The sequence below is a fragment of the Rhinoderma darwinii genome, chromosome 2 (genome assembly GCF_050947455.1).
Source record: "Rhinoderma darwinii isolate aRhiDar2 chromosome 2, aRhiDar2.hap1, whole genome shotgun sequence".
NCBI classification, from domain to species: Eukaryota; Metazoa; Chordata; class Amphibia; order Anura; family Rhinodermatidae; genus Rhinoderma; species Rhinoderma darwinii.
The window spans coordinates 481739831-481759724 of NC_134688.1; the positions used below are offsets into that span (position 1 = coordinate 481739831).

At 43.7% G+C, this 19894-nt stretch overlaps 1 protein-coding gene across 1 annotated transcript in view; it reads left to right on the forward strand.

Annotated features, from left to right (window-relative positions):
• Nucleotides 1–1390: 1390 nt before the first annotated feature.
• The window catches only part of CD2 (CD2 molecule), a 50048-nt gene continuing 31544 nt past the window's right edge, over nucleotides 1391–19894 (forward strand). Inside the window, exon 1 of the mRNA XM_075851029.1 lies at nucleotides 1391–1462. Within this exon, the coding sequence (XP_075707144.1) occupies nucleotides 1408–1462 (55 nt within the window). The 5' untranslated portion in view covers nucleotides 1391–1407. The remainder of the gene's footprint in view (nucleotides 1463–19894) is intronic.

The window sequence follows — 19894 nt, forward strand, 5'->3', positions numbered from 1 at the left end:
TGCTGTCGACGACGATAATATTTAACTTTTTTAAAACGATACGATCCGCAGATGATTGAGCGTTTCCTCGTTCACCTGCTGATCGCTGGGCAATTATCGGCATTGAGTGTTCTATGAAGGCTCGTCTGCCCAATAATCGTCCAGTTCAAAACCCCCTTTAGCTGTTGACCAGTGTTCCCAGAAAAGATAAAGCCACCCATCAGTGCAAAGACCCTGCAGACAGCAGAATGTGTTTCTACACTCCGTACCCCCATAAGTAAGAGATATGGGGAGGGGTATTTTCCTTTACCTCAATCACACATGGGCTGTGTAAATGAACACCGATCAATGAGACAGCTCGTTGATCAGCACTTGTTTTCTCCTTTCACAAGGAGCTAGTACTGGGATAATCGCTCGTTACTACGATCGATCGTCCCCAAACATTTCTATCATGTCGGCAGCACATGTCTCTGATTACACAAGGCAATGATCGGGAACAAGCGTTCTGTGAATGTTCCTTTGCCCGATAATTGACACGTGTACAAGGGCCTTTAGTCGAGACACCTTAAAGAGGCTCTGACACCATTTTTTAAGTGCCCTGTCTCCTACATAATCTGAACGGCGCTGTAATGTAGATAACAGCAGTGGTTTTTATTTTGAAAAACTATTATTTTTGACCAAGTTATGAACAATTTTAGATTTATGCTAATTAGTTCCTTAATAGAAAACTGGGCGCTGTAAAGAGAAGTGTATGACACTTCTCATCATTCCAACCCAGCTTCTGTCACTGCACAGCGTGATCTCGCGAGATCACGCTGTGCTGTGAGTAAGTCCCACAGAAACGTTACCGAAGTGTCGGGAGTGTGAATGGACATCGCATCCTGGCTGGAGGTGATGTCTATTCACTCTCAAGGCACTTCGGTAAAGTTACTGTGGGAGTATGTGACAGCACAGCGTGATCTCGAAAGATCACGCTGTGCTGTGAGTAGAGCTAAACATGACTGAAGAGAAATGTATGACGCTGATTGGTCAGCGTCATACACTTCTCTTTAAAACACCCAGTTGGTAAAAAAATAAAAAAACACCTAGTTGTCTATTAAGAAACTCATTAGCATAAATCTTAAAATTGTTACTACTTGGTCAAAAAAGATCGTTTTTCAAAATAAAAACCATGGTTATCTACATTCCGTCGCCAATCACATTAAGAGATAGGGCACTTATAATCTAGTGACAGAGTCTCTTTAAATTAAATGTACTATATTAACTTAGCAAATGTTTAAAAGCATTTAACGCCTGTACAGATGAGAGTGTGGGGAAGATTCTTAAGAGAATAACATCAAACCGCATTAACACAGGAACTGACCAGATTCTTCCTCTTCTCTGCCGTAAAACGTTCAAATGGTCAGATTAACAGAAGAAACACAAGCCATGAATTCTGTTGTGCTTCTTGTTCATATCTGTGTTGTTATGACTGCGACTATCGGTAAGTATTTTTTATATTTATATAGCGCAGACATATTTCACAGCGTTATACAGGGATTGGCAAAATTACTATCTCATACTCACACTGAAACCAAAGTCATGGGAAGACAAAAACATCAATCAGTATGTTATTGAAGTGTGGGAGGAAAAAGGAGAACCTGGAGTAAAACCGACAATAACATGATTCTGAACCACTGAGCCACTATGCAGTGTGTTTCTTGTATGAGGATAATATAATGATACCAAAAACTTGGTAAGAGAATAAGAGGGAGGCACGCGTATGAGGATAGAAAGAGAGAGAGAGAGAAGACACAAAGCATTGCATGAGGAAAGAGGAGACACATATTAATGTATGAGGAGAGAGGAGACACATAGTATTGTATGAAGAGAGAGGAGACACACTGTATTGTATGAGGAGAAAGGAGACACACAGTATTGTATGAGGAGAGAGGAGACACAGTAATTTAGGAGAGAGGGGACACACAGTAATGTATGAGGAGAGAGGAGACACAGTAATGTATGAGGAGAGAGGAGACGCAGTAATGTATGAGGATAGTAGACACACAGTATTGTATGAGGAGAGGCGACACATACTAATCTATTCGGAGAGAGTAGACGCACATTATTGTTACTAGGAGAGAGGAGACACACAGTAATGTATGAGGAGAGAGGAGACACAGTAATGTATGAGGAGAGAGGAGACACATTGTAATGTATGAGGGGAGAGGAGACACATTGTAATGTATGAGGAGAGAGGAGACACACAGTAATGTATGAGGAGAGAGGAGACACACAGTATTGTATGAGGAGAGAGGAGACATACAGTAATGTATGAGGAGAGAGGAGACACATTGTAATGTATGAGGAGAGAGGAGACACGCAGTATTGTATGAGGAGAGAGGACACACAGTATTGTATGAGGAGAGAGGAGACACAGTAATGTATGAGGAGAGAGGAGACACATTGTAATGTATGAGGAGAGAGGAGACACAGTATTGTATGAGGAGAGAGGAGACACAGTATTGTATGAGGAGAGAGGAGACACAGTATTGTATGAGGAGAGAGGAGACACAGTATTGTATGAGAGACGAGACACACAGTATTATATGAGAGACGAGACACACAGTATTGTTTGAGGAGAGAGGAGACACACAGTAATGTATGAGGAGAGAGGAGACAGTAATGTATGAGGAGAGAGGAGACACACAGTATTGTATGAGGAGAGAGGGGGCACAGTATTGTATGAGGAGAGAGGAGACCAAGTAGTGTATGAGGAGAGAGGAGACACACAGTAATGTATGAGGAGAGAGAAGATGCACCGTATTGTATTGTATGAGGAGACACAGTAATGTATGAGGAGAGAGCAGACACACAGTAATGTATGAGGAGAGAGGAGACACATAATAATGTATGAGGAGAGAGGAGACACACAGTAATGTATGAGGTGAGGAGACACAGTAATGTATGAGGAGAGAGGAGACACAGTAATGTATGAGGAGAGAGGAGACACAGTAATGTATGAGGAGTGAGGAGACACAGTAATGTATGAGGGGAGAGGAGACACACAGTAATGTATGAGGAGAGAGGAGACACAGTAAACTATTAGGAGAGAGTAGACACACAGTATTGTATGAGGAGAGAGGAGACACACAGTAATGTATGAGGAGAGAGGAGACCTAGTATTGTATGAGGAGAGAGGAGACACACCGTAATGTATGAGGAGAGAGGAGACCTAGTATTGTATGAGGAGAGAGGAGACACACAGTAATGTATGAAGAGAGAGGAGACACATAATAATGTATGAGGAGAGAGGAGACACACAGTAATGTATGAGGAGAAGAGACACAGAGTAATGTATGAGGAGAGAGGAGACACAGTATTGTATGAGAGAGGAGACACAGTAATGTATGAGGAGAGAGGAGACACACAGTATTGTTTGAGGAGAGAGGAGACACACAGTAATGTATGAGGAGAGAGGAGACCTAGTATTGTATGAGGAGAGAGGAGACACAGTAATGTATGAGGAGAGAGGAGAGAGGAGACCTAGTATTGTATGAGGAGAGAGGAGACGCACAGTAATGTATGAGGAGAGGAGACACAGTAATGTATGAGGAGAGAGGAGACCGTATTGTATGAGGAGAGAGGAGACACACAGTAATGTTTGAGGAGAGAGGAGACACAGTAATGTATGAGGAGAGAGGAGACCTAGTATTGTATGAGGAGAGAGGAGACACACAGTAATGTATGAGGAGAGGAGACACAGCAATGTATGAGGAGAGAGGAGACACACAGTAATGTTTGAGGAGAGAGGAGACACACAGTAATATATGAGGAGCGTGGAGACACACAGTAATGTATGAGGAGAGAGGAGACACACAGTAATGTATGAGGAGAGAGGAGACAGTAATATATGAGGAGAGAGGAGACACACAGTAATGTATGAGGAGAGAGGAGACACAGTAATGTATGAGGAGAGAGGAGACCTAGTATTGTATGAGGAGAGAGGAGACACACAGTAATGTATGAGGAGAGGAGACATAGCAATGTATGAGGAGAGAGGAGACACACAGTAATGTTTGAGGAGAGAGGAGACACACAGTAATATATGAGGAGCGTGGAGACACACAGTAATGTATGAGGAGAGAGGAGACACACAGTAATGTATGAGGAGAGAGGAGACACACAGTAATGTATGAGGAGAGAGGAGACACACAGTAATGTATGAGGAGAGAGGAGACCTAGTATTGTATGAGGAGAGAGGAGACACACAGTAATGTATGAGGAGAGGAGACACAGCAATGTATGGGGAGAGAGGAGACACACAGTAAAGTATGAGGAGAGAGGAGACCCAGTAATGTATGAGGAGAGAGGAGACACAGTATTGTATGAGGAGAGAGGAGACACAGTAATGTATAAGGGGAGAGGAGACACACAGTAATGTATGAGGAGAGAGGAGACACAGTAAAGTATGAGGAGAGAGTAGACACACAGTATTGTATGAGGAGAGAGGAGACACACAGTAATGTATGAGGAGAGAGGAGACCTAGTATTGTTTGAGGAGAGAGGAGACACAACGTAATGTATGAGGAGAGAGGAGACATAGTATTGTATGAGGAGAGTTGAGACACAGTAATGTATGAATAGAGAGGAGACACATAATAATGTATGAGGAGAGAGGAGACACACAGTAATGTATGAGGAGAGGAGACACACAGTAATGTATGAGGAGAGGAGACACAGAGTAATGTATGAGGAGAGAGGAGACACAGTATTGTATGAGAGAGGAGACACAGTAATGTATGAGGAGAGAGGAGACACACAGTATTGTTTTAGGAGAGAGGAGACACAGTAATGTATGAGGAGAGAGGAGACCTAGTATTGTATGAGGAGAGAGGAGACACAGTAATGTATGAGGAGAGAGGAGAGAGGAGACCTAGTATTGTATGAGGAGAGAGGAGACGCACAGTAATGTATGAGGAGAGGAGACACAGTAATGTATGAGGAGAGAGGAGACCGTATTGTATGAGGAGAGAGGAGACACACAGTAATGTTTGAGGAGAGAGGAGACACAGTAATGTATGAGGAGAGAGGAGACCTAGTATTGTATGAGGAGAGAGGAGACACACAGTAATGTATGAGGAGAGGAGACACAGCAATGTATGAGGAGAGAGGAGACACACAGTAATGTATGAGGAGAGAGGAGACACACAGTAATATATGAGGAGCGTGGAGACACACAGTAATGTATGAGGAGAGAGGAGACACACAGTAATGTATGAGGAGAGAGGAGACACACAGTAATGTATGAGGAGAGAGGAGACACACAGTAATATATGAGGAGCGTGGAGACACACAGTATTGTATGAGGAGAGAGGAGACACACAGTAATGTATGAGGAGAGAGGAGACACACAGTAATGTATGAGGAGAGAGGAGACACAGTAATGTATGAGGAGAGAGGAGACCTAGTATTGTATGAGGAGAGAGGAGACACACAGTAATGTATGAGGAGAGGAGACACAGCAATGTATGGGGAGAGAGGAGACACACAGTAATGTATGAGGAGAGAGGAGACAAAGTATTGTATGAGGGGAGAGGAGACACGGTAATGTATGAGGAGAGAGGAGACACAGTAATGTATGAGGAGAGAGGAGAAACACAGTATTGTATGAGGAGAGAGGAGACACAGTAATGTATGAGGAGAGAGGAAACACACAGTAATGTATGAGGAGAGCGGAGACACACAGTAATATATGAGGAGCGTGGAGACACACAGTATTGTATGAGGCGAGAGGAGACAAATAGTAATGTATGAGGAGAGAGGAGACACAGTATTGTATAAGGAGAGAGGAGACACACAGTATTGTATGAGGAGAGAGGAGACACAGTAATGTATGAGGAGAGAGGAGACACACAGTAATGTATGAGGAGAGAGGAGACACACAGTAATGTATGAGGAGAGAGGAGACACACAGTAATATATGAGGAGCGTGGAGACACACAGTATTGTATGAGGCGAGAGGAGACACAAAGTAATGTATGAGGAGAGAGATGACACAGTATTGTATGAGGAGAGAGGAGACACACAGTAATGTATGAGGAGAGAGGAGACACAGTATTGTATGAGGTGAGAGGAGACACAGTAAAGTATGAGGAGAGAGTAGACACACAGTATTGTATGAGGAGAGTGGAGACACACAGTAATGTATGAGGAGAGAGGAGACACACAGTAATATATGAGGAGCGTGGAGACACACAGTATTGTATGAGGCGAGAGGAGACACATAGTAATGTATGAGGAGAGAGGAGACACAGTATTGTATGAGGAAAGAGGAGACACACAGTAATGTATGAGGAGAGAGGAGACACAGTATTGTATGAGGAGAGAGGAGACAGTAATGTATGAGGAGAGAGGAGACACACAGTAATGTATGAGGAGAGAGGAGACACAGTAATGTATGAGGAGAGAGTAGACACACAGTATTGTATGAGGAGAGAGGAGACACAGTAATGTATGAGGAGAGAGGAGACCTAGTATTGAATGAGGAGAGAGGAGACACTGTAATGTATGAGGAGAGAGGAGACCTAGTAATGTATGAGGAGAGAGGAGACACACAGTAATGTATGAGGAGAGGAGACACGCAGTATTGTATGAGGAGAGAGGAGACACATAATAATGTATGAGGACAGAGGAGACACACAGTAATATATGAGGAGAGGAGACACACAGTAATGTATGAGGAGAGAGAGGAGACACAGTATTGCATGAGGAGAGAGGAAACACAGTATTGTATGAGAGACGAGACACACAGTATTATATGAGAGACGAGACACACAGTATTGTTTGAGGAGAGAGGAGACACACAGTAATGTATGAGGAGAGAGGAGACAGTAATGTATGAGGAGAGAGGAGACACACAGTATTGTATGAGGAGAGAGGAGACACAGTAATGTATGAGGATAGAGGAGACCTAGTAGTGTATGAGGAGAGAGGAGACACATAATAGTGTATGAGGAGAGAGGAGACACACAGTAATGTATGAGGAGAGGAGACACACAGTAATGTATGAGTTGAGAGGAGACACAGAGTAATGTATGAGGAGAGAGGAGACACAGTATTGTATGAGGAGAGAGGAGACACAGTATTGTATGAGAGACGAGACACACAGTATTGTATGAGGAGAGAGGAGACACAGTAATGTATGAGGAGAGAGGAGACACACAGTAATGTATGAGTTGAGAGGAGACACAGAGTAATGAATGAGGAGAGAGAGGAGACACAGTATTGTATGAGGAGAGAGGAGACACAGTATTGTATGAGAGAGGAGACACACAGTATTATATGAGAGACGAGACACACAGTATTGTTTGAGGAGAGAGGAGACACACAGTAATGTATGAGGAGAGAGGAGACAGTAATGTATGAGGAGAGAGGAGACACACAGTATTGTATGAGGAGAGAGGGGACACAGTAATGTATGAGGAGAGAGGAGACCTAGTAATGTATGAGGAGAGAGGAGACACACAGTAATGTATGAGGAGAGAGAAGATGCACCGTATTGTATTGTATGAGGAGACACAGTAATGTATGAGGAGAGAGCAGACACACAGTAATGTATGAGGTGAGGAGACACAGTAATGTATGAGGAGAAGAGACACACAGTAATGTATGAGTTGAGAGGAGACAGAGTAATGTATGAGGAGAGAGGAGACACAGTAATGTATGAGGAGAGAGGAGACACAGTATTGTATGAGGAGAGAGGAGACACAGTAATGTATGAGGGGAGAGGAGACACACAGTAATGTATGAGGAGAGAGGAGACACAGTAAACTATTAGGAGAGAGTAGACACACAGTATTGTATGAGGAGAGAGGAGACACACAGTAATGTGTGAGGAGAGAGGAGACCTAGTATTGTATGAGGAGAGAGGAGACACACCGTAATGTATGAGGAGAGAGGAGACCTAGTATTGTATGAGGAGAGAGGAGACACACAGTAATGTATAAGGAGAGGAGACTCAGTAATGTATGAGGAGAGAGGAGACAGTAATGTATGAGGAGAGAGGAGACACACAGTAATGTATGAGGAGAGAGGAGACAGTAATGTATGAGGAGAGAGGAGACACATAATAATGTATGAGGAGAGAGGAGACACACAGTAATGTATGAGGAGAGGAGACACACAGTAATGTATGAGGAGAGGAGACACAGTATTGTATGAGAGAGGAGACACAGAAATGTATGAGGAGAAAGGAGACACACAGTATTGTTTGAGGAGAGAGTAGACACACAGTAATGTATGAGGAGAGAGGAGACCTAGTATTGTATGAGGATAGAGGAGACACAGTAATGTATGAGGAGAGAGGAGAGAGGGACCTAGTATTGTATGAGGAGAGAGGAGACACACAGTAATGTATGAGGAGAGGAGACACAGTAATGTATGAGGAGAGAGGAGACAGTAATATATGAGGAGAGAGGCGATACACAGTAATGTATGAGGAGAGAGGAGACACAGTAATGTATGAGGAGAGAGGAGACCTAGTATTGTATGAGGAGAGAGGAGAAACACCGTAATGTATGAGGAGAGAGGAGACCTAGTATTGTATGAGGAGAGAGGAGACACAGTAATGTATGAAGAGAGAGGAGACACATAATAATGTATGAGGAGAGAGGAGACAGTAATGTATGAGGAGAGGAGACACACAGTAATGTATGAGGAGAGGAGACACACAGTAATGTATGAGAGAGGAGACACACAGTAAAATATGAGGAGAGAGGAGACACACAGTAATGTATGAGTAGAGAGGAGACACACAGTAATGTATGAGGAGAGAGGAGACAACCAGTAATGTATGAGGAGAGAGGAGACACACAGTAATGTATGAGGAGAGAGGAGACACACAGTAATGTATGAGGAGAGAGGGGACACACAGTAATGTATGAGGAGAGAGGAGACACATTAATGTATGAGGAGAGAGGAGACCTAGTATTGTATGAGGAGAGAGGAGACACACAGTAATGTATGAGGAGAGGAGACACAGCAATGTATGGGGAGAGAGGAGACACACAGTAATGTATGAGGAGAGAGGAGACAGAGTAATGTATGAGGAGAGAGGAGACACAGTATTGTATGAGGAGAGAGGAGACACAGTATTGTATGAGGAGAGAGGAGACACAGTAATGTATGAGGAGAGAGGAGACACAGTAAAGTATGAGGAGAGAGTAGACACACAGTATTGTATGAGGAGAGAGGAGACACACAGTAATGTATGAGGAGAGAGGAGACCTAGTATTGTATGAGGAGAGAGGAGACACACCGTAATGTATGAGGAGAGAGGAGACCTAGTATTGTATGAGGAGAGAGGAGACACACAGTAATGTATGAAGAGAGAGGAGACACATAATAATGTATGAGGAGAGAGGAGACACACAGTAATGTATGAGGAGAGGAGACACACAGTAATGTATGAGGAGAGGAGACACAGAGTAATGTATGAGGAGAGAGGAGACACAGTATTGTATGAGAGAGGAGACACAGTAATGTATGAGGAGAGAGGAGACACACAGTAAGTATGAGGAGAGGAGACACAGCAATGTATGAGGAGAGAGGAGACACACAGTAATGTATGAGGAGAGAGGAGACACACAGTAATATAGGAGGAGCGTGGAGACACACAGTAATGTATGAGGAGAGAGGAGACACACAGTAATGTATGAGTAGAGAGGAGACACAGTATTGTATGAGGAGAGAGGAGACACAGTAATGTATGAGGAGAGAGGAGACACAGTATTGTATGAGGAGAGAGGAGACACAGTAATGTATGAGGAGAGAGGAGACACAGTATTGTATGAGGAGAGAGGAGACACAGTAATGTATGAGGAGAGAGGAGACACAGTAAAGTATGAGGAGAGAGTAGACACACAGTATTGTATGAGGAGAGAGGAGACACACAGTAATGTATGAGGAGAGAGGAGACCTAGTATTGTATGAGGAGAGAGGAGACACACCGTAATGTATGAAGAGAGAGGAGACACATAATAATGTATGAGGAGAGAGGAGACACACAGTAATGTATGAGGAGAGGAGACACACAGTAATGTATGAGGAGAGGAGACACAGAGTAATGTATGAGGAGAGAGGAGACACAGTAATGTATGAGGAGAGAGGAGACCTAGTATTGTATGAGGAGAGAGGAGACACACAGTAATGTATGAGGAGAGGAGACACAGCAATGTATGGGGAGAGAGGAGACACACAGTAATGTATGAGGAGAGAGGAGACAAAGTATTGTATGAGGAGAGAGGAGACACGGTAATGTATGAGGAGAGAGGAGACACAGTAATGTATGAGGAGAGAGGAGAAACACAGTATTGTATGAGGAGAGAGGAGACACAGTAATGTATGAGGAGAGAGGAAACACACAGTAATGTATGAGGAGAGCGGAGACACACAGTAATATATGAGGAGCGTGGAGACACACAGTATTGTATGAGGCGAGAGGAGACAAATAGTAATGTATGAGGAGAGAGGAGACACAGTATTGTATAAGGAGAGAGGAGACACACAGTAATGTATGAGGAGAGAGGAGACACAGTAATGTATGAGGAGAGAGGAGACACACAGTAATGTATGAGGAGAGAGGAGACACACAGTAATGTATGAGGAGAGAGGAGACACACAGTAATATATGAGGAGCGTGGAGACACACAGTATTGTATGAGGTGAGAGGAGACACAAAGTAATGTATGAGGAGAGAGATGACACAGTATTGTATGAGGAGAGAGGAGACACACAGTAATGTATGAGGAGAGAGGAGACACAGTATTGTATGAGGTGAGAGGAGACACAGTAAAGTATGAGGAGAAAGTAGACATACAGTATTGTATGAGGAGAGTGGAGACACACAGTAATGTATGAGGAGAGAGGAGACACACAGTAATATATGAGGAGCGTGGAGACACACAGTATTGTATGAGGCGAGAGGAGACACATAGTAATGTATGAGGAGAGAGGAGACACAGTATTGTATGAGGAAAGAGGAGACACACAGTAATGTATGAGGAGAGAGGAGACACAGTATTGTATGAGGAGAGAGGAGACAGTAATGTATGAGGAGAGAGGAGACACACAGTAATGTATGAGGAGAGAGGAGACACAGTAATGTATGAGGAGAGAGTAGACACACAGTATTGTATGAGGAGAGAGGAGACACAGTAATGTATGAGGAGAGAGGAGACCTAGTATTGAATGAGGAGAGAGGAGACACTGTAATGTATGAGGAGAGAGGAGACCTAGTAATGTATGAGGAGAGAGGAGACACACAGTAATGTATGAGGAGAGGAGACACGCAGTATTGTATGAGGAGAGAGGAGACACATAATAATGTATGAGGGCAGAGGAGACACACAGTAATATATGAGGAGAGGAGACACACAGTAATGTATGAGGAGAGAGGAGACACACAGTAATGTATGAGTTGAGAGGAGACACAGAGTAATGTATGAGGAGAGAGAGGAGACACAGTATTGCATGAGGAGAGAGGAAACACAGTATTGTATGAGAGACGAGACACACAGTATTATATGAGAGACGAGACACACAGTATTGTTTGAGGAGAGAGGAGACACACAGTAATGTATGAGGAGAGAGGAGACAGTAATGTATGAGGAGAGAGGAGACAGTAATGTATGAGGAGAGAGGAGACACACAGTATTGTATGAGGAGAGAGGAGACACAGTAATGTATGAGGAGAGAGGAGACCTAGTATTGAATGAGGAGAGAGGAGACACTGTAATGTATGAGGAGAGAGGAGACCTAGTAATGTATGAGGAGAGAGGAGACACACAGTAATGTATGAGGAGAGGAGACACGCAGTATTGTATGAGGAGAGAGGAGACACATAATAATGTATGAGGGCAGAGGAGACACACAGTAATATATGAGGAGAGGAGACACACAGTAATGTATGAGGAGAGAGGAGACACACAGTAATGTATGAGTTGAGAGGAGACACAGAGTAATGTATGAGGAGAGAGAGGAGACACAGTATTGCATGAGGAGAGAGGAAACACAGTATTGTATGAGAGACGAGACACACAGTATTATATGAGAGACGAGACACACAGTATTGTTTGAGGAGAGAGGAGACACACAGTAATGTATGAGGAGAGAGGAGACAGTAATGTATGAGGAGAGAGGAGACAGTAATGTATGAGGAGAGAGGAGACACACAGTATTGTATGAGGAGAGAGGAGACACAGTAATGTATGAGGATAGAGGAGACCTAGTAGTGTATGAGGAGAGAGGAGACACATAATAGTGTATGAGGAGAGAGGAGACACACAGTAATGTATGAGGAGAGGAGACACACAGTAATGTATGAGTTGAGAGGAGACACAGAGTAATGTATGAGGAGAGAGGAGACACAGTATTGTATGAGGAGAGAGGAGACACAGTATTGTATGAGAGACGAGACACACAGTATTGTATGAGGAGAGAGGAGACACAGTAATGTATGAGGAGAGAGGAGACACACAGTAATGTATGAGTTGAGAGGAGACACAGAGTAATGAATGAGGAGAGAGAGGAGACACAGTATTGTATGAGGAGAGAGGAGACACAGTATTGTATGAGAGAGGAGACACACAGTATTATATGAGAGACGAGACACCCTGTATTGTTTGAGGAGAGAGGAGACACACAGTAATGTATGAGGAGAGAGGAGACAGTAATGTATGAGGAGAGAGGAGACACACAGTATTGTATGAGGAGAGAGGGGACACAGTAATGTATGAGGAGAGAGGAGACCTAGTAGTGTATGAGGAGAGAGGAGACACACAGTAATGTATGAGGAGAGAGAAGATGCACCGTATTGTATTGTATGAGGAGACACAGTAATGTATGAGGAGAGAGCAGACACACAGTAATGTATGAGGAGAGAGGAGACACATAATAATGTATGAGGAGAGAGGAGACACACAGTAATGTATGAGGTGAGGAGACACAGTAATGTATGAGGAGAAGAGACACACAGTAATGTATGAGTTGAGAGGAGACAGAGTAATGTATGAGGAGAGAGGAGACACAGTAATGTATGAGGAGAGAGGAGACACAGTATTGTATGAGGAGAGAGGAGACACAGTAATGTATGAGGGGAGAGGAGACACACAGTAATGTATGAGGAGAGAGGAGACACAGTAAACTATTAGGAGAGAGTAGACACACAGTATTGTATGAGGAGAGAGGAGACACACAGTAATGTATGAGGAGAGAGGAGACCTAGTATTGTATGAGGAGAGAGGAGACCTAGTATTGTATGAGGAGAGAGGAGACACACAGTAATGTATAAGGAGAGGAGACTCAGTAATGTATGAGGAGAGAGGAGACAGTAATGTATGAGGAGAGAGGAGACACACAGTAATGTATGAGGAGAGAGGAGACAGTAATGTATGAGGAGAGAGGAGACACATAATAATGTATGAGGAGAGAGGAGACACACAGTAATGTATGAGGAGAGGAGACACACAGTAATGTATGAGGAGAGGAGACACAGTATTGTATGAGAGAGGAGACACAGAAATGTATGAGGAGAGAGGAGACACACAGTATTGTTTGAGGAGAGAGTAGACACACAGTAATGTATGAGGAGAGAGGAGACCTAGTATTGTATGAGGATAGAGGAGACACAGTAATGTATGAGGAGAGAGGAGAGAGGGACCTAGTATTGTATGAGGAGAGAGGAGACACACAGTAATGTATGAGGAGAGGAGACACAGTAATGTATGAGGAGAGAGGAGACAGTAATATATGAGGAGAGAGGCGATACACAGTAATGTATGAGGAGAGAGGAGACACAGTAATGTATGAGGAGAGAGGAGAGAGGGACCTAGTATTGTATGAGGAGAGAGGAGACACACAGTAATGTATGAGGAGAGGAGACACAGTAATGTATGAGGAGAGAGGAGACAGTAATATATGAGGAGAGAGGCGATACACAGTAATGTATGAGGAGAGAGGAGACACAGTAATGTATGAGGAGAGAGGAGACCTAGTATTGTATGAGGAGAGAGGAGACACACCGTAATGTATGAGGAGAGAGGAGACCTAGTATTGTATGAGGAGAGAGGAGACACACAGTAATGTATGAGGAGAGGAGACACAGCAATGTATGGGGAGAGAGGAGACACACAGTAATGTATGAGGAGAGAGGAGACAGAGTAATGTATGAGGAGAGAGGAGACACAGTATTGTATGAGGAGAGAGGAGACACAGTATTGTATGAGGAGAGAGGAGACACAGTAATGTATGAGGAGAGAGGAGACACAGTAAAGTATGAGGAGAGAGTAGACACACAGTATTGTATGAGGAGAGAGGAGACACACAGTAATGTATGAGGAGAGAGGAGACCTAGTATTGTATGAGGAGAGAGGAGACACACCGTAATGTATGAGGAGAGAGGAGACCTAGTATTGTATGAGGAGAGAGGAGACACACAGTAATGTATGAAGAGAGAGGAGACACATAATAATGTATGAGGAGAGAGGAGACACACAGTAATGTATGAGGAGAGGAGACACACAGTAATGTATGAGGAGAGGAGACACAGAGTAATGTATGAGGAGAGAGGAGACACAGTATTGTATGAGAGAGGAGACACAGTAATGTATGAGGAGAGAGGAGACACACAGTAATGTATGAGGAGAGGAGACACAGCAATGTATGAGGAGAGAGGAGACACACAGTAATGTATGAGGAGAGAGGAGACACACAGTAATATAGGAGGAGCGTGGAGACACACAGTAATGTATGAGGAGAGAGGAGACACACAGTAATGTATGAGTAGAGAGGAGACACAGTATTGTATGAGGAGAGAGGAGACACAGTAATGTATGAGGAGAGAGGAGACACAGTATTGTATGAGGAGAGAGGAGACACAGTAATGTATGAGGAGAGAGGAGACACAGTATTGTATGAGGAGAGAGGAGACACAGTAATGTATGAGGAGAGAGGAGACACAGTAAAGTATGAGGAGAGAGTAGACACACAGTATTGTATGAGGAGAGAGGAGACACACAGTAATGTATGAGGAGAGAGGAGACCTAGTATTGTATGAGGAGAGAGGAGACACACCGTAATGTATGAGGAGAGAGGAGACCTAGTATTGTATGAGGAGAGAGGAGACACACAGTAATGTATGAAGAGAGAGGAGACACATAATAATGTATGAGGAGAGAGGAGACACACAGTAATGTATGAGGAGAGGAGACACACAGTAATGTATGAGGAGAGGAGACACAGAGTAATGTATGAGGAGAGAGGAGACACAGTATTGTATGAGAGAGGAGACACAGTAATGTATGAGGAGAGAGGAGACACACAGTATTGTTTGAGGAGAGAGGAGACACAGTAATGTATGAGGAGAGAGGAGACCTAGTATTGTATGAGGAGAGAGGAGACACAGTAATGTATGAGGAGAGAGGAGACCTAGTATTGTATGAGGAGAGAGGAGACACACAGTAATGTATGAGGAGAGGAGACACAGTAATGTATGAGGAGAGAGGAGACAGTAATGTATGAGGAGAGAGGAGACACAGTAATGTATGAGGAGAGAGGAGACCTAGTATTGTATGAGGAGAGAGGAGACACACAGTAATGTATGAGGAGAGGAGACACAGCAATGTATGAGGAGAGAGGAGACACACAGTAATGTATGAGGAGAGAGGAGACACACAGTAATATATGAGGAGCGTGGAGACACACAGTTATGTATGAGGAGAGAGGAGACACACAGTAATGTATGAGGAGAGAGGAGACACACAGTAATGTATGAGGAGAGAGGAGACACACAGTAATATATGAGGAGGGAGGAGACACACAGTAATGTATGAGGAGAGAGGAGACACACAGTAATGTATGAGGAGAGAGGAGACACACAGTAATGTATGAGGAGAGAGGAGACACACAGTAATGTATGAGGAGGGAGGAGACACACAGTAATGTATGAGGAGAGAGGAGACACACAGTAATGTATGAGGAGAGAGGAGACACAGTATTGTATGAGGAGAGAGGAGACACAGTAATGTATGAGGGGAGAGGAGACACACAGTAATGTATGAGGAGAGAGGAGACACAGTAAACTATTAGGAGAGAGTAGACACACAGTATTGTATGAGGAGAGAGGAGACACACAGTAATGTATGAGGAGAGAGGAGACCTAGTATTGTATGAGGAGAGAGGAGACCTAGTATTGTATGAGGAGAGAGGAGACACACAGTAATGTATAAGGAGAGGAGACTCAGTAATGTATGAGGAGAGAGGAGACAGTAATGTATGAGGAGAGAGGAGACACACAGTAATGTATGAGGAGAGAGGAGACAGTAATGTATGAGGAGAGAGGAGACACATAATAATGTATGAGGAGAGAGGAGACACACAGTAATGTATGAGGAGAGGAGACACACAGTAATGTATGAGGAGAGGAGACACAGTATTGTATGAGAGAGGAGACACAGAAATGTATGAGGAGAGAGGAGACACACAGTATTGTTTGAGGAGAGAGTAGACACACAGTAATGTATGAGGAGAGAGGAGACCTAGTATTGTATGAGGATAGAGGAGACACAGTAATGTATGAGGAGAGAGGAGAGAGGGACCTAGTATTGTATGAGGAGAGAGGAGACACACAGTAATGTATGAGGAGAGGAGACACAGTAATGTATGAGGAGAGAGGAGACAGTAATATATGAGGAGAGAGGCGATACACAGTAATGTATGAGGAGAGAGGAGACACAGTAATGTATGAGGAGAGAGGAGAGAGGGACCTAGTATTGTATGAGGAGAGAGGAGACACACAGTAATGTATGAGGAGAGGAGACACAGTAATGTATGAGGAGAGAGGAGACAGTAATATATGAGGAGAGAGGCGATACACAGTAATGTATGAGGAGAGAGGAGACACAGTAATGTATGAGGAGAGAGGAGACCTAGTATTGTATGAGGAGAGAGGAGACACACCGTAATGTATGAGGAGAGAGGAGACCTAGTATTGTATGAGGAGAGAGGAGACACACAGTAATGTATGAGGAGAGGAGACACAGCAATGTATGGGGAGAGAGGAGACACACAGTAATGTATGAGGAGAGAGGAGACAGAGTAATGTATGAGGAGAGAGGAGACACAGTATTGTATGAGGAGAGAGGAGACACAGTATTGTATGAGGAGAGAGGAGACACAGTAATGTATGAGGAGAGAGGAGACACAGTAAAGTATGAGGAGAGAGTAGACACACAGTATTGTATGAGGAGAGAGGAGACACACAGTAATGTATGAGGAGAGAGGAGACCTAGTATTGTATGAGGAGAGAGGAGACACACCGTAATGTATGAGGAGAGAGGAGACCTAGTATTGTATGAGGAGAGAGGAGACACACAGTAATGTATGAAGAGAGAGGAGACACATAATAATGTATGAGGAGAGAGGAGACACACAGTAATGTATGAGGAGAGGAGACACACAGTAATGTATGAGGAGAGGAGACACAGAGTAATGTATGAGGAGAGAGGAGACACAGTATTGTATGAGAGAGGAGACACAGTAATGTATGAGGAGAGAGGAGACACACAGTAATGTATGAGGAGAGGAGACACAGCAATGTATGAGGAGAGAGGAGACACACAGTAATGTATGAGGAGAGAGGAGACACACAGTAATATAGGAGGAGCGTGGAGACACACAGTAATGTATGAGGAGAGAGGAGACACACAGTAATGTATGAGTAGAGAGGAGACACAGTATTGTATGAGGAGAGAGGAGACACAGTAATGTATGAGGAGAGAGGAGACACAGTATTGTATGAGGAGAGAGGAGACACAGTAATGTATGAGGAGAGAGGAGACACAGTATTGTATGAGGAGAGAGGAGACACAGTAATGTATGAGGAGAGAGGAGACACAGTAAAGTATGAGGAGAGAGTAGACACACAGTATTGTATGAGGAGAGAGGAGACACACAGTAATGTATGAGGAGAGAGGAGACCTAGTATTGTATGAGGAGAGAGGAGACACACCGTAATGTATGAGGAGAGAGGAGACCTAGTATTGTATGAGGAGAGAGGAGACACACAGTAATGTATGAAGAGAGAGGAGACACATAATAATGTATGAGGAGAGAGGAGACACACAGTAATGTATGAGGAGAGGAGACACACAGTAATGTATGAGGAGAGGAGACACAGAGTAATGTATGAGGAGAGAGGAGACACAGTATTGTATGAGAGAGGAGACACAGTAATGTATGAGGAGAGAGGAGACACACAGTATTGTTTGAGGAGAGAGGAGACACAGTAATGTATGAGGAGAGAGGAGACCTAGTATTGTATGAGGAGAGAGGAGACACAGTAATGTATGAGGAGAGAGGAGACCTAGTATTGTATGAGGAGAGAGGAGACACACAGTAATGTATGAGGAGAGGAGACACAGTAATGTATGAGGAGAGAGGAGACAGTAATGTATGAGGAGAGAGGAGACACAGTAATGTATGAGGAGAGAGGAGACCTAGTATTGTATGAGGAGAGAGGAGACACACAGTAATGTATGAGGAGAGGAGACACAGCAATGTATGAGGAGAGAGGAGACACACAGTAATGTATGAGGAGAGAGGAGACACACAGTAATATATGAGGAGCGTGGAGACACACAGTTATGTATGAGGAGAGAGGAGACACACAGTAATGTATGAGGAGAGAGGAGACACACAGTAATGTATGAGGAGAGAGGAGACACACAGTAATATATGAGGAGGGAGGAGACACACAGTAATGTATGAGGAGAGAGGAGACACACAGTAATGTATGAGGAGAGAGGAGACACACAGTAATGTATGAGGAGAGAGGAGACACACAGTAATGTATGAGGAGAGAGGAGACACACAGTATTGTATGAGGCGAGAGGAGACACATAGTAATGTATGAGGAGAGAGGAGACAGTATTGTATGAGGAGAGAGGAGACACACAGTAATGTATGAGGAGAGAGGAGACACAGTAATGTATGAGGAGAGAGGAGACGAATAGTAATGTATGAGGAGAGAGGAGACACACAGTAATATATGAGGAGCGTGGAGACACTGTATTGTATGAGGCGAGAGGAGACACAGTAATGTATGAGGAGAGAGGAGACACACAGTAATGTATGAGGAGAGAGGAGACAGTATTGTATGAGGAGAGAGGAGACACACAGTAATGTATGAGGAGAGAGGAGACGCAGTAATGTATGAGGAGAGAGGAGACACACAGTAATATATGAGGAGAGAGGAGACACACAGTAATGTATGAGGCGAGAGGAGACACATAGTAATGTATGAGGCAAGAGGAGACACATAGTATTGTATGAGGCGAGAGGAGACACATTGTAATGTATGAGGAGAGAGGAGACACACAGTAATGTATGAGGAGAGAGGAGACGCAGTAATGTATGAGGAGAGAGGAGACACACAGTAATATATGAGGAGAGAGGAGACACACAGTAATGTATGAGGAGAGAGGAGACACATAGTAATGTATGAGGAGAGAGGAGACACACAGTGATGTATGAGGAGAGAGGAGACACATAGTAATGTATGAGGAGAGGAGACACACAGTAATGTATGAGGAGAGAGGAAACACATAATAATGTATGAAGAGAGAGGAGACACATTGTAATGTATGAGGAGAGAGGAGACCTAGTATTGTATGAGGAGAGAGGAGACACACCGTAATGTATGAGGAGAGAGGAGACATAGTATTGTATGAGGAGAGGAGACACACAGTAATGTATGAGGAGAGAGGAAACACATAATAATGTATGAAGAGAGAGGAGACACACAGTAATGTATGAGGAGAGAGGAGACATAGTATTATATGAGGAGAGTTGAGACACAGTAATGTATGAAGAGAGAGGA